This window comes from Phoenix dactylifera, chromosome 2 (genome assembly GCF_051530095.1).
Source record: "Phoenix dactylifera cultivar Ajwa chromosome 2, Ajwa_hap1_PhDact_Kaust_v1.1, whole genome shotgun sequence".
NCBI lineage: Eukaryota > Viridiplantae > Streptophyta > Magnoliopsida > Arecales > Arecaceae > Phoenix > Phoenix dactylifera.
The window spans coordinates 57,080,001-57,094,543 of record NC_143191.1 but is presented as its reverse complement, the minus strand read 5'-3'; the positions used below and the strand labels follow the sequence as shown (position 1 = coordinate 57,094,543).

The 14,543-nt window shown below is 38.2% G+C and overlaps 2 protein-coding genes and 1 long non-coding RNA gene across 8 annotated transcripts in view; 2 read left to right on the top strand and 1 right to left on the bottom strand.

Moving 5' to 3' along the window:
* Nucleotides 1-1,219: 1,219 nt before the first annotated feature.
* Nucleotides 1,220-4,838, top strand: PPR2 (Tetratricopeptide repeat (TPR)-like superfamily protein). Its single transcript, XM_008812125.5, has 2 exons — nt 1,220-2,006; nt 3,365-4,838. The coding sequence occupies exons 1-2, from the start codon at nt 1,395-1,397 to the stop codon at nt 4,472-4,474; spliced, it is 1,722 nt and encodes a 573-aa protein (XP_008810347.3). The 5' UTR covers nt 1,220-1,394; the 3' UTR covers nt 4,475-4,838.
* A 2,849-nt stretch (nt 4,839-7,687) lies between these two features.
* LOC120110015 (uncharacterized) overlaps nt 7,688-14,543 on the bottom strand; it is a 17,178-nt gene continuing 10,322 nt past the window's right edge. Inside the window, exons 3-6 of one of the 3 annotated variants that reach the window (XR_016399639.1) lie at nt 10,014-10,137; nt 9,877-9,910; nt 8,693-8,879; nt 7,688-8,598 (exon numbers count right to left, since the gene is read on the bottom strand). This is a non-coding gene — a long non-coding RNA (uncharacterized LOC120110015). Of the gene's footprint in view, nt 8,599-8,692; nt 8,880-9,876; nt 10,138-14,543 lie in introns of all 3 variants that reach the window. The other 2 variants (XR_005510798.3, XR_016399638.1) reach the window with 2 other exon arrangements.
* LOC120109999 (ABC transporter G family member 41-like) overlaps nt 8,310-14,543 on the top strand; it is a 15,284-nt gene continuing 9,050 nt past the window's right edge. For 2 of the 4 annotated variants that reach the window (XM_088717124.2, XM_088717123.2), the window contains exons 1-10: nt 8,310-8,797; nt 10,035-10,119; nt 12,007-12,166; nt 12,267-12,343; nt 12,813-12,866; nt 12,987-13,077; nt 13,242-13,543; nt 13,632-13,913; nt 13,990-14,303; nt 14,406-14,543. The exon at nt 14,406-14,543 is cut by the window's right edge and continues 23 nt beyond it. In XM_088717124.2, the coding sequence (XP_088573250.2) occupies nt 8,310-8,797; nt 10,035-10,119; nt 12,007-12,166; nt 12,267-12,343; nt 12,813-12,866; nt 12,987-13,077; nt 13,242-13,543; nt 13,632-13,913; nt 13,990-14,303; nt 14,406-14,543 (1,991 nt within the window). Of the gene's footprint in view, nt 8,798-10,034; nt 10,120-12,006; nt 12,167-12,266; nt 12,344-12,812; nt 12,867-12,986; nt 13,078-13,241; nt 13,544-13,631; nt 13,914-13,989; nt 14,304-14,405 lie in introns of those variants that run through there. The other 2 variants (XM_089929274.1, XM_089929273.1) reach the window with 2 other exon arrangements.

The following is a 14,543-nucleotide window of genomic DNA, read 5'->3' as shown; positions in this document are numbered from 1 at the left end:
CTATCAAATTTCTTACCCGGAGCAAGCAAGAGCTCCTAAGCTTGATCTCATGGTAGGATGTGATTCTCACATCGCATGGACGGTTTCTGACAGAGAAGATTTGACCAGAACTATAGTACAAACCAGAAACATGAAACTTGCATATTGGGTTCGGTGACCTGTAATTGATCTATCACAAATCCGTCGAGGTTCGATACAACCAACATGCATGTTATTATAATTTTATTTGATATGGTACTTTGATTTGGCCCTCTTATTTGATCGTGAATCTATTGAATGCAGATCCCTTTCTCTTTTGCTGTAACCCTTCAAGGTCCAGGGGACTCCTAAAGAAGTTTGTGAGTTTAAACCGTCTCACAATTAAGATTTTTTTCCTTGGTTCATCCAGTGCCTCAGTAAGGTTGGGGAAACTCTGAAGCACACAAGAATCTTTGCGCTTTGGATTTCATTAGTTCGGTTTTAAACTTATTTTAGTGGCAATAAGAGTAGAGAATCATTTGCTGAAAACTGACGGCCTGACTGCTGAATCTGCTCTCATTTATGCTTCCCTGGGCTTTTCAGACCTACCAGATCGACCCTGTTTGTAATGCAAAATATTGTGATGTGCTGCTTGAATTGCACTAGTGTTTAAAAATTTTCACTAACCACCCCAACAAGAACTGGTCAGGCCTCCACTCTAGGAGGCATGCGTGGAACTAACTCAGCCATGAGTGCTTGCCTCAAGTGCACATCGTTCAAACCCAACCATTAGAAAAAGGGATACTATATTGGTCGCCATGCCGGTATGCCCAGGATGGCAACTGGTTGAGTTGGTTGAGTATTATTAACAGTGAATTAGGGTTTGCTTTTATGGTCCCTCGCCTATTTCACCAAATTTCTTCTCATCCTACTTCTCAGTTTCTTTTCTTTTTTTTTTTAAATGGAAGTAATACAAAAAGAAAAAAAGTCATTGGAAGTGCTTGAAAATTGTATGGCTAGTGATATTTATATATGTGTATAATACAGAAATTATTTTCCACATGTTTAAATGATGATTTAAGTTATTCATATTTTATAGGTTATTTGATGATTTTTTTTTCAAAATATTTCATCATAATAATTGACTATATTTTACTATATATATATATATTTTGCTTAAATGATGATTCATATATTTTTAATACGAATACATGAGACTGACCATTCTATAGTTGAACTTAGTTTTATTTTATAGTTTTCTTTTATGGTACATATTTTATGGTTTTATTGAGGTCCTCCGCAGGCTCTCTTTTTTTTGTTAAGCCAAAAGAGGTACGCAACGAAAAAAAAGTGACGCTGTATAAGTATCTTCTTGGAAGCATTACAACATACACCCACCATCCCTCTCGCTCCCAACTCCGAGCTCACTCCAAGCCATGGCCTCTTCATGGTCGCTCTACTCCTTCGCCTCGCCTCCTCTCCTCCTCCCTTCGCGCGGCGAGCCAAGAACAAGAGAATCCGACGGCTTCTCTCGGGTGCTGCGCTGCGCCCTCGGCTCCCGGACGAGGAAGGCCGGCGCTTGGAGCAGTTCTCCCTTCCTCATCATCTCCTCCGCCACCGCCGGCAGGGCCGCTGTCAAGGCGGCGCCTCCCCCGAAGAAGCGGCACTGGAAGGAGGGGGAGTTCCCGGGGGTCTCAGAGGCCGCGGTCTCCAAGCCTCCCAGGACTCCCATCAAGAACGTCAAGAAGAAGGTCAATGACCGTGTGAGGAAGGCCGGCGCTTCGAGCAGCTCTCCCTCCATCACCACCTCCTCCGTCGCCGCCGGCAGGGCCGCTGTCAAGGCGGTGCCGCCCCCGAAGAAGCGGCACTGGAAGGAGGGGGAGTTCCCGGGGGTCTCGGAGGCCGCGGTCTCCAAGCCTCCCAGGACTCCCATCAAGAACGTTAAGAAGAAAGTCGATGACCGTGCGGCCGCCAAGGCCTGGGTGAGCACCGTCACGGAGGCCCTCGCCGAGAAGATCCAGAAGAAGCAGTGGCAGGAGGCCCTCGAGGTTCGCCATCTTTCTTTTTCTTCTTTTTTTTTTCCTTCCCTTTTCTATTTCTTGCTGTAGATTTCAAAGATTTGCTTTTGCTTCTTTTTCAGTATATCGAATGATTAAAAATTTGTGAATTTGGTTGAAAAATGAGTTTCTGAGGTTGAATTCATTAAAAAAGTCACGTTTTTGTGTTAATTTAGCTTTACTTATGGGATATCCCTTTAAATGTATTTACTTGAGAAAGTTGTTCATTGGTCCAGGCTTGTATAATGATTTATCTTTCGTATGCTTGGAAATAATTGGGTGATCAGTGGCTCAGGACAGAAGTTCCACACCCTCATGAAAAAAGAATAGCTTAAGTTTTTTGGAATTCGTATCTAAATTAAGATTTATCCCTAAAATTCTTGAAGTAATCCTATATTGACATTATCTTGGAAGTGAAAAATCTTGTAATGTCATAAGAGGCTAGCTTATGTAGGAACGGCAACTGAAAAAGAGAGATAAATCCGAACCCGAATTGCTCGGACAAGGCTTGATGGTTATAAGCATGTCATATGGTAAAGAAAGGAAGCAAGAAGAAAGATGGTTGCAAGATGAGAAGGGAAATGGGGTTTTGGGAGTAAGAGATATCAGTACTGGTGGTTAGTAGGAGAAGAAGTAGATGCTCTTGAGAGAGATGCCTTTCAACTCTTGAGCAACGGAATGCCCATGCTGCTTCTAATCCTTCTCTTTGTCCATTTGCCTCTTTCAAACTTGTATTTTGGTTCTTCCTTTTAAACTCTCTTTCCTCCTCCTGGTGCATGCTTGTGTGCATGCATTGTAAAACAGGTGCAGTGAAGAAGATATTAATAGATTGATGCCCAACCCAACTGAATAAAAGATGTGACCCTAAGAACAAGTTATAGATGTGAGTTGTGAAACATGTTGTAATGAACAACCCAAATCGATGATATGAGCTTTATCAAGTTTTGGTAGTAGCCAGCATAAATGCTTCATCATACATAAGTACCTTCTTACCGGGTAAGTTCAACTATTAAATACATTGATGTGTGGCGTAACACTTGCCATCTCTGTTCGGTTGTTGACTAGTATAACTTAAGCTGAGATTCCATAAGATTATATCTTTTTGCCAGAGGTCTCATTTCTGAGCAAGAGTTCATTTTCGTGCCTTCTGCAATGCTTGTGAATTTCCATCTTGTTTAGATCATTTAAGTGCTTAATCTTAATCTTCTTCTAGCATAACACTTACATTTGCCATCCCATCATTTTTGAAAACAGCTATTTAGTAATATGGTGAGTTGGTGGCTAGAATTTTCGAAAGTTTTTATGTAGTTGCCTGGTTTATGTGATATATTTCCAATACCTTGGTATAGGTGTTTGAGATGCTCAAAGAACAACCCTTTTATTATCCAAAAGAAAGCACATATATGAAACTCCTGATCCTACTTGGAAAATCAGGTCAAGCCTACCAAGCACAGGAACTCTTTGACAATATGGTGGAAGAGGGATTGCAACCCACTTCTGAACTTTACACAGCCTTGCTAGCAGCTTACTGTAGGAGCAACCTCCTTGATGAAGCATTTTCAGTCCTCAACAAAATGAAGACCTTGCCCCTTTGTCAACCAGATGCCTATACATACAGTACACTGATAAAAGCATGTGTGGAAGCTTCCCGATTTGAACTGGTTGATTCCTTGTATCAGGACATGTGCGACCGCTCAATAACCCCAAACACAGTCACACAGAACATAGTTCTTAGTGGTTACGGAAAGGCTGGAAAATTCAATGAGATGGAGAAAGTTCTTTCTGGGATGCTTGAGAGTACTGCTTGCAAACCAGATATCTGGACTATGAATATCATTTTAAGCTTATTTGGCAACAGAGGTGAGGTTGATCTAATGGAAAAATGGTATGAGAGATTCCGCGGGTTTGGAATTGAACCAGAAACACGCACCTTTAACATTCTGATTGGTGCCTATGGAAAGAGACGAATGTATGACAAAATGACATCAGTGATGGAATACATGCGGAGGCTCGCATTTCCATGGACTACCTCTACTTATAATAATGTGATCGAGGCCTTTGCAGATGTAGGTGATGCAAAAAATATGGACCATGCGTTCAATCAGATGCGTGCTGAGGGGATGAAAGCTGATACCAAGACCTTCTGTTGTCTGATTAAAGGGTTCAGTAATGCTGGTCTCTTTCATAAGGTAGTGGGCAGCATTCAGTTAGCTGAAAGGCTGGAGATACCAACTAACACCTCATTCTATAATGCTGTGATATCTGCATGTGCAAAGGCAGGAGATCTGATGGAGATGGAGAGGGTGTTCAAGCGTATGAATGATAGGCACTATACTCCAGATTCCACAACATATTCTATCTTGGTGGATGCATATAGGAAGGAAGGAATGACTGACAAGATTTATGATTTGGAACAGGAGAATCCAAAGATGTTTGGGGTTGATCTTTTAGCTAAATGAAGGTGCTTGGTGCTGCAACCTTGAGGTCAAGGATTGAACCAAACCTTAAGCTTTCCAGAATGATAGAAAGATACGATGCTTCTACTGGAACTGCAGGACTGGTATAACGAAGAATGTAGAATGCCATCTTGATCCCCAGCTTTTACTCCATGGACTTGCTCATATCGGGTTTAACCTCCTTTATCAATGCTAGCAGCTGCAGGGCCAAATGAAAGATCAAGAGGATGACATAATTCGGTATTCCACTTCAGAGATTAAGCCCTTCCTGTCACTGCCCTTTGATTTTTGTACAATGTATGCATGTAAAGAATTATGAATATTTGTTGGTCAAAATTTCGTTTATGTTGATTAGTTTTTGCTCTCATTTCCTTTTCTGTTGTGCCAATTCTTTCGGCTGTCCCTTTATTTTTTTCTATTTCCAACAGAAGGTTATTTAGTAATTTGTATTAGAACGTGATGCAAATTCTTGTAGATTCAGGACATGGGATGCCTCTATACTTACAGCAAAAAAATGTCTTCCATCTATTCGGGCTTTAACTTAGCTAATTAGGGAGTTGATGTACTTTTACAGTGGCATCGTTCCATTCTGACTGCTCTTTGCTGTGTGCTATCTGTTTTTTCGTTCGCTAATTCACTATTATGCTCACCAGATCATGATCAAAGCTGAGAATAGTCAACATCTTAACGGACCGAAACCAGTGTCCTCTGCTGCAGTACAATTAACATTTATGATCTTGAAGGACGAATGAAGATTATGATACTTTCAAGTTTAAATTTGCAGTGTTAGATGGCTATTTCAGATAGAATAATTTTATGTGATTCAGTGTTAAACAAAGGGAGCAGAGGAGGGCCTCGGTGGGGAGAGGACGTCCACAGTTTGGAGGAAAGCTTTCGCATCCAAAGAGGCTCTTCTTCCCCACTTTCCTTTTTTTTTCAAGGCCGAAATTGACAAAAACCAAGAAAATTAGGGACATCCATGCTGAGTTTTTTCCAATTTACTTGAATTCCAGATATATTGGAGGATAGATTACACCCTGTAATATGGTGTTTTTATTTTTTCATTGATTATTTTATTTTTATAAATTATTAATATCATAATAATATACTATGTTTGTTATTTTACTTATAAATGTTGCTAGTTCATTGATATCGACACTCCAGCATTATGTATCTATTGAAAATATAATTGAAACACTAAACATACAAAACAAAAGCAGCCCAATCCCCTTTTTATGCATAGAAACAAAAAATCCTGAAAAAAGAAAAAAGAAAGAGGTTTTTTTTCGTTGTCCTGATTTAGGATTGGTACAAAATTTTGTACCGTGTGTCAATATGGGACAGTTTAGTACCGTACTAGCCAAAAACTAGTACTAGTGCCGCTACCTGTATTTAAAACCTTTTGTTTTAGTCATACAGATAATTACAGTTAATGGCTAGAATTTGTAAGTCGTAACACTGATTGCCCCCCACCGTAGCATTCTTCAAATCTCTTAAGAATTTTCTTTTATGAACAGCATCCAGGAACTATTTTTGTGACCATAGAACTGAAGTTAGCCCTTGTTCATGACTGACTGTAGCCTGGCCAATGACCTGATAGTTTATCACTTCTCATATTTCAGTTGTCTATGGACCATACTCAACCTTTCCTCCTGGTTAACTATGACTGAGTCAGAATCACTGATTGTTTTGCAAGGTCTTACCAGTTTGGATTGTGATGCTTTTCTGTTTTAGGATGACTTGGTTCCCACATAGTACGTGATTAATTACTGAAGTCAGCCTTTGCTCATAGTTTTCTACAACCAGGCAGCTCACCAGCTTGTTCTACAATGTATGGTGGATTTGGAGTTTGATGTGCTTCCTCTGCAAGTTTACAATGAATGATTGGGTGTTTTTTCCTCCTCTCTCACGTACTTATCATGTGGCCTCTAAGTTAGCCTGTTTTGCGATAAGTGGTGGATTTGGAATTTGAAATGATCACCTTTGCATTCTTATAGTGACATACTAGTTTAATCTTATCAAATTCAGGCTTCACTTGATGTTGACGGCAAACTGGCCACTAACCTTGCTTGGTTTACAAGGTATGTTGGGTCTGACATTTGAGATACTTCAGAATTTTATGATAATTTTATTTCTTCACTTGTTTTGCAGACAGGTAACTTTAACCTTCATTGATTAAGACAGTCTTCAAAAGTTTTCAAACAATCCACATGCTCAGAAGTTACTTCCTTTCCAAGAATTCCATGGGATGCTGCTGCTGATTCTCAGTTCCTTCTGTCCTTGAGAGCATTAATAAAGAACACTTCTTCTATAGACCTAGCAATAAATTTTAAAAAATAGCCTGGTCATGGTCAATAAGATGCAGCAGCATTTAGTCTCAGTCATCGGTAGTTTGGTCTACTTTGAATTGTTTATCTCATTCATCTGAAGAAAGCAAGAGAGTTGCTCCTCATTTTGATACAGGCAAGATGCTTTATCCCAAGGTTTAAGATGGTAATCTTTCCAAGTAGCTTACTCTCCAAGAATTCCATGGGATATTTTTTTCCTGGTATTTGAGTACAAGACGTCTCACAGATTGAACCATCTTCATTTGTTAATGATTTGCTCTGGATTTCAAGAAAGCAGATTTCTATCCATCATTACTCTTATTGAAGCTAACTATTTCTCAAATTAGCTTCGAGTTAACTCTGTTTTGTTGTTTGTCTTGTATACAACTCAGCTAGCATCAGATTCCACCGACGATCGATGATGAAACATGATGTTCCTCGTAGAAAAAAACGAGAAAAAAAAAGAGAAGAGGCCAAATTGAAACTTTGGCAATTCAAACTAAAATTCTGATGAAAAAGGAAAAAAGATCATTCGCAAGTTCCAAATGGTTGAGATGTATCACAGAAATCAAGAAAAAGATGTTTAACTTACAAATAATGTTGGGTGGGTCAAGCGAAACTGCAAATGGAAATAGCAAGCACTGGAGAGTCAACAGAGAATAGAAAAAGTAGTAAAATTAAAAAAATGCATATATCTGCTATTTGCGCATGTTTGATGAATGAATTTTTTGTATATTTTATAACGAGTTCATTGAATCTGTAAACCATTCAATAGTCGGCAAACAATTCAATCATTCAGAATTTAAAAAATGAATTACCTGAATATTTTTAGAACTATCTCACAGAATATAGTGACAGTCCATTTGAATTCATGAAACAGAAGAAACTATTAAGCCACCAATGCTATCTTACTGCATAACATAAAGAATAATAATCTGGAAGCATTTCTATCACAGTAACCATGCAAGAAAGCTCTTCTTTTTGAAGGACATTAGAACTATCATTATCAAATACAAGCATAGAGCTGCGAGCATGCCACCTCATGACTCTCTCTCTCTCTCTCTCTCTCTCTCTCTCTCAATAGGGGGGCAAATCCCTGTAAGAGAAGAGTAGGTACTCTGGCATTTCTGAGATTTTCACTTGTGAACCCAGCCCGGACAATTCTATGCAGGAAATAGGAGGGAAGGAAGCAAACTACTCCTACCCCACCTTAGACCCACTCTTGGAAGTGGGGGTGTCAGCACTGAGCTAATGCTCAGGCCATGACACAAGCTGTTGGTTGCGTAAGCTGGTTACACGATTACCAGAATTTGGAGTGATCACCACAAGATATATAAAAAGCAGAGAGCCATTGAAGAGTTGAAGTCAGCTCACTGGTACAAGATTTATATATTTAAAAGATAGAAGAGATAGGAACTTAAAATATAAAATATTTTAAAATACCATCAATCACTTCTGTCGCTTCTTTTATTTCTTTCCCACGAAGATTTCCTAGCCAGCAAGTTCTAGTGATGCAGTGTCCTACGCCATCATACATTGAAAGGACTCACACAACTGCTTTATATATTTCAGGTCATTACTTGGAAGCCTCCAAAGCAAAGGGCTCAAAACCTCCCGAGAAGATGGCTCAGTTGGTTGGCAAAAACGAAGACAAGTCTGTTGGTATGGAGCTAGAAGAGATAGGGAGGAGCATAAGGTCATCCTTTCAGTTTGCTGCATCAAGTTTTCGGGGAAGTTTCAGCAGTTCCACAAGGGGTGATGATGAAGATGAGCTGAAGTGGGCTGCCATTGAGAGGTTGCCTACATTTGAACGGATAAGAAAATCACTCTTTGATCAGTACATTGATCAAAATGGTGACGGAAAACAGAAGGAGAAGAACGTAATTGATGTTACCAAGCTTGGAGCTCTAGAGAGGCGCTTGTTCATTGAGAATCTCATCAAGCACATCGAGAATGATAACCTTCGGCTGCTTCGGAAGCAAAGAGAGAGAATAGACAGGTAGGTTTCCTTTTATTTTTAAATCAAATTTTATGTTATCATTGGCATGTAAATTGATCTTTCCAATTACAGACACAAAATACTGCATCAATCAAATGTGCATGTGTGTAAATAAGCATGCAGTTTTATATGTATATATAATCTAGTGAATTAAGATAACTATGTATATTAAGTTGGATGGGTCTATAACCATAATTTCTACAGAGTAAATGTGAAACTGCCAACTATAGAAGTGCGATACAAGAATCTGTGTGTGGAAGCAGAGTGTGTAGTAGTTCAAGGGAAGCCCCTCCCAACTTTATGGAATGCTGTCAAGAGCAAGATTTCAGTAAGTGAACTGTAGCTTTCTGTTTACTTATGCTTATGAATGGTAGAGAGGGCAGTGCCGCTTCACTGTTCGTATTCAACTGATTGATATATCTTTCAATATTTGAAGGATCTAAAAATGTTAATTCCCCAGATCAGATGTTTTTATACATAGATATTCCATATTTAAGACTACTGCACCTCAATGATTGTTATATTACGAAAAGGAAAAATGCAAGATTGCTGATTATCATAGACATGCTAAACAACAAAAGGAGCTTAAAAAAAAAAAGAACCATCAATGGGGACAGTAGTCCTCCACGAGGAAAGAAAAGCAGAGTGAGGATTTATGAAGTCCACATAAGCTATCTGATTGTGTCTACAAAGCCAAAGTTCCTATTATCCTCATCCCCGATTGTAAACAGATTGTAGAGGAGACTAATAAGGAACAGATCAATGGAGATTTATGCAATCATTTTAAATAGTGATGCAATTTTGCAATAAGAGTAATGCAGAGCTTTCTGTGGAACAGGGTCTTGCAAAGCTGCCGGGCATGAAGTCTGAAGAAGCTAAAATTAGCATTTTGAGAGACATCAGTGGGATCGTAAAGCCCTCGAGGAAAGTGTTAGAGATGTGTCAACTCAATATTTGAAATGATATGTTCAATTTTTTGTTTGTCTTTTTCCTTTTTGAGAATTTTTCTATGGTTTTATCAGAAATCAAAGGTGACAATTTATAATTCCTTTATTTTTTTAAAGTACTTGAAAACATACCTTCTCGCGGATTAAAGCCCTTTGATAACTGTTTCTGTGGAAAGAAGAAATAATGCTTTTGTTCAGTTGTATTTATTTGAAAAGCAGAATATTGGCAAGAGTTTTTCATACTCTTTTTTGTTTAAACTTTTACTAACCTAGACTTGTTCAACTTGCAGGATGACACTCTTGCTTGGGCCTCCAGGATGTGGGAAAACTACTTTGCTGCTTGCACTGGCTGGGAAACTAGACAAATCTCTCAAGGTTTCATTTATTTTTCTTCTGAAAAATCATAAATCAGATAGCAGCAATTTTCTTTCTCTAGAAGGTTCACAAAATAATGACAATTAGAATTCAAACAATCTTCCTCCACTTCCAACTTTAAACTAGAAAACCACAGAACTGACATGATAGCTTAACTGTTTCCTTGGGAGGCCACATTACCATAACCTGCCAGAATGTTCCAACCTATTCAACTGGTTATAACTGCTCTAAATAGAAACATCTACCTACAGTGCCACTTAATTGATAATTTACTGCTTCAACTAAATATTTTGGTCATGGCAAATATTCAGTTGCCAATGCAGCTACACTAGGAATATTGCTAAGATAAATCTTCTAAAACCATTTTAACTTAACCATTTCACATCTACAGAAGTTATTCCTATTAATTTTATTTTACATGCTGTCTGTAACATGGTTAAAGCATTTGGACTTATTTCCAAGGTACCTCCTGGTTCAGTCTTCCTGATCAGAAGAGAAAGAAGTATAGATCTCTACTGGGGCCCATATATCATAGCAAACCAAGATTTAAGGCAAAGCTGGAGTGTTTAAATCAACAATATCATCATGTACAGATATGCAAGCTAGATTTGTTAAAGAACTGAATAAGTCTTAGTATGGAAGATCCAAAAAACAGGGAATGAATGCATCGTAATCATATAACCGAACAAATATCATATGCAAATGGCCCTATTTTCACATTAAAGCAATCATATACTCCTAAACTTTCTCTAATTTACTCTCTTTTAGTTCCATCTTTCCTTATTTTTAACTTCCTTGGCTTTAGGATTCTCATGTCCCATGCTATTCAGCTTCTTGTCCAAAATTACAAGTCATACAACATGTCCTGTGTGAGGACCCATGCGGGCGTGTTTGTTCCGACATCGGCTATGCAATGGGTAGATCTTGACTATTTATACGGGATTAAGAAATCTAAGTAATACCTTCTAGCTAGCCTTTTGTGTGAAATCCTGCGTTATTACAAATAGTATCAAAGCAGACTTGGCCTATAGCCTATGTGGACTAAAAGATACTGCAACATGAGTCTAGATTGGATTTATAATACTTGTGATTGGATTTGAATAGATTTGGACTTTTAGCTTGGCCAGGATGCCAGGGTTTAAACGGGGGAGGACCCGTGTGGTCGTGTGTTTAGTCCCACATTAGTTATGTGATGGGTAGATCCTAGGTACTTATACAGGACCAAGAAACCTCAGTAATATCTTCTAACTAGCCTTTTTGGTAAGGTCCTAGGTTGTTATATCCTGCCTCATTGTTATCTAATAAATCCTTCCCTTAATTTTGAGCTTCCTGGTATGCTCGCACAACATTTCATTACACATCTCCACTTCATCAACCTGATTTATTATGTATTACATGACCTAAGCAACTTCTTTGTGAATGCTATAATATATTAGAGAACAAGTATCAAAACAGAAGGATGTACCTCAATCATCCATACTATACCACTTAAATTCAACTCCATATCAGTTAAAACTACATTATTTTCATGCCATTGGCCTCCACAAGTGGCTACTTCAACAACGAAAAGCTTAAAGAAATATAGCTTAGAAGTGATTGTTTTTGCAGGCCCATTGCAACCGGGAAATAACTAATCAAACTACAACTTCTCAGACATGTGGACACCATCTCTGCTTGTCTAAGTAGTCTGTCTGATATGCTTTCCTTTTAGTAAACAAATGCTGTTATCTAATCATGCATAGTTTTTTTTGTTCCCCTTATGAATCTTTTCAATTAGTTTGTCTACAAGAAAATCTGTAGTATGTGAAGTGAAGGACAAACCTAATCAAACAGATTGATTTTCATTGCCACAGTCCAATGCTTGATGTTAGCAACCTCTTTTTACAGGTGGGAGGAGAAGTGTTGTACAATGGCTTTGGATTGGAGGAGTTTGTTCCCGAGAAAACATCAGCTTACATAAGCCAATATGACCTACATATTCCTGAAATGACGGTGAGAGAGATATTAGATTTTTCAGCACGCTTTCAAGGTGTTGGAAGCAGAGCAGGTAAGTTGCTCAAATGTCCTCTAGAATGTTTTCTAGAGACAATAACTAGAATTCATCCAAGCAAATATAGTATATGCTAAGACTAGTATATGCTATGAAGAAATTATGAAGGAGGTAAGCAGACGGGAGAAGCAGGCAGGAATTATCCCTGAACCTGACATAGACACATACATGAAGGTAGACATACCATTTCTTTTCTTTCTATTCCTCCTTGATTGCATCAATGGGCTTCTGCTATAGACATGAACTGCTGAGATTTTGATTAAATATCAAACAAGTCGTAAAGTTGTCTACTCTAACATAATCAAAATATTGTTGTATATATGAAAAAAAAATGTTTACTCTGATGGTGTTTAAGCATCGAATCTACTGACAAAAAGACTGTCTCTATTGTTCCTCCACAACATTAATTCTCATGAACCCTTCGGTTTAATAGAAAAGATGGTTGAAGCAAGACAAATTTATTAATTCAAGTGAACATTTGTAGCACACTCATAGGGATCCGTCCTTCTTCATAAAATAAGGGTAATGATACAAGAAGTCATAGCTAACATTATATGATGTTAAGTGCAATATCCATGTGTTATAGCTTTTTCACTTCAGTTATGTCAAGCCTATATCTGAAGGTTCAGTTTGTTTACTATAGGCAATATCAGTGGAGGGATTAGAAAGAAGTCTCCAAACAGCCTACATCTTGAAGGTAATTCTGTTTTTGAGAACCATAATCATGCTTCTAGATCCATAGATAAATGGTTATAGTTATTATCCTCAATCCTGTCACTCCTGAGAATAATATTTTAAAATTATTCTGTCTTATCAGATCATGGGACTGGACATCTGTGCAGACACAGTAGTAGGGGATGCCATGAGAAGAGGCATCTCAGGTGGTGAAAAGAAAAGACTGACTACAGGTGCCATGAAAAAGCTAATTGCATCAGGATTATATGCTATCCATGGGTTTTCTGATAAAAATATTCAGCATGATCACCTGCACTTTCCAATGCATGAAACTTATTGAAATCTTTTTGCAATTAATTTCTGATTATTGACGTTATCTTCTGATTGCACCGAATAGGAGAGATGATTGTTGGACCGATGAAGGCTCTATTTATGGATGAAATATCCACCGGCTTAGACAGTTCCACAACCTTCCAAATTGTCACTTGCCTCCAACAGTTTGCTCACATAACAGAATCTACTGTGGTGATTTCACTTCTTCAGCCGGCTCCTGAGACCTATGATCTTTTCGACGACATCATCTTAATGGCAGAAGGAAAAGTTGTGTACCATGGCCCTCGTAGTCATGTCCTCAACTTTTTTGAAGAATGTGGTTTCAGATGCCCAGAAAGAAAAGGAGCAGCCGATTTTCTACAGGAGGTAATTACAAATTTCTAGGCAGTCTGATCTATTTTTCTTATAAGCTTCTGTATTATTTCACCTAACTTGTTCAATTTTTCATATTCAGGTTTTGTCTAGAAAGGATCAAGAGCAGTACTGGTCTCGTCAAGACAAGTGTTATAGATATGTTTCTGTAGATCAATTCATGGAAAAATTCAGAACACATCACATTGGACAGAGTCTTGATGAGGAGCTATCAAAGCCTTATGACAAGTCCCAATGCCATAAGAATGCTCTATCCTTCAATACCTATTCACTATCAAAATGGGAACTATTAAAAGCTTGCACAGCAAGGGAATTGCTTCTCATGAAAAGGAACTCATTTATTTATATATTCAAAACAATCCAGGTTGCTGCTACTCTCAATCATTCTTTAACTCACTGATGCTCAGCAACTGACATGTTTTATTTATCCTAAATTGCAGCTTGCAATGGCTGCAGTCATCGCAATGACTGTATTTCTGCGTACTCGAATGGGAATCGATATGGTTTACTCTAGTTACTATCTAGGTTCACTTTATTTCGGACTTCTCTTATTTATGGTTAATGGAATCCCACAGTTGTCCCTGCAAGCTTCAAGACTTCCAATTTTCTACAGACAAAGGGACTTTTACTTCTATCCTGCATGGGCATATGCTATTCCAGCTTCTATCCTAAAGATTCCCATATCTTTAATAGAGTCTTTAGTATGGACATCTCTTACTTACTATGTTATTGGGTATAGTCCTGAGGCAGTAAGGTTAATGTCATCCAAGAACTAAAACTCTTTCAAAGTATGTGGATAAAAAGTGTCATAAGAATTCTTATTTCTAACCAGCCTTTTCTTCTTATGTTCTTGCAGATTCTTCCGCCAATTACTCTTATATTTTCTCGTCCATCAAATGTCACTATCCCTATACCATTTTATTGCCTCATATTTCCAGACAATAGTGACTTCAACTATCATTGGTACCTTAGCTTTAGTAGTGATACTTATGTT

Excerpts from the sequence above, each read along its gene's own strand:
- PPR2 (XM_008812125.5), top strand. The coding sequence starts at position 1,395 with ATGGCCTCTTCATGGTCGCTCTACTCCTTCGCCTCGCCTCCTCTCCTC. Across the intron at positions 2,007-3,364 it reads AGTGGCAGGAGGCCCTCGAG|GTGTTTGAGATGCTCAAAGA; the intron begins GTTCGCCATCTT and ends ACCTTGGTATAG.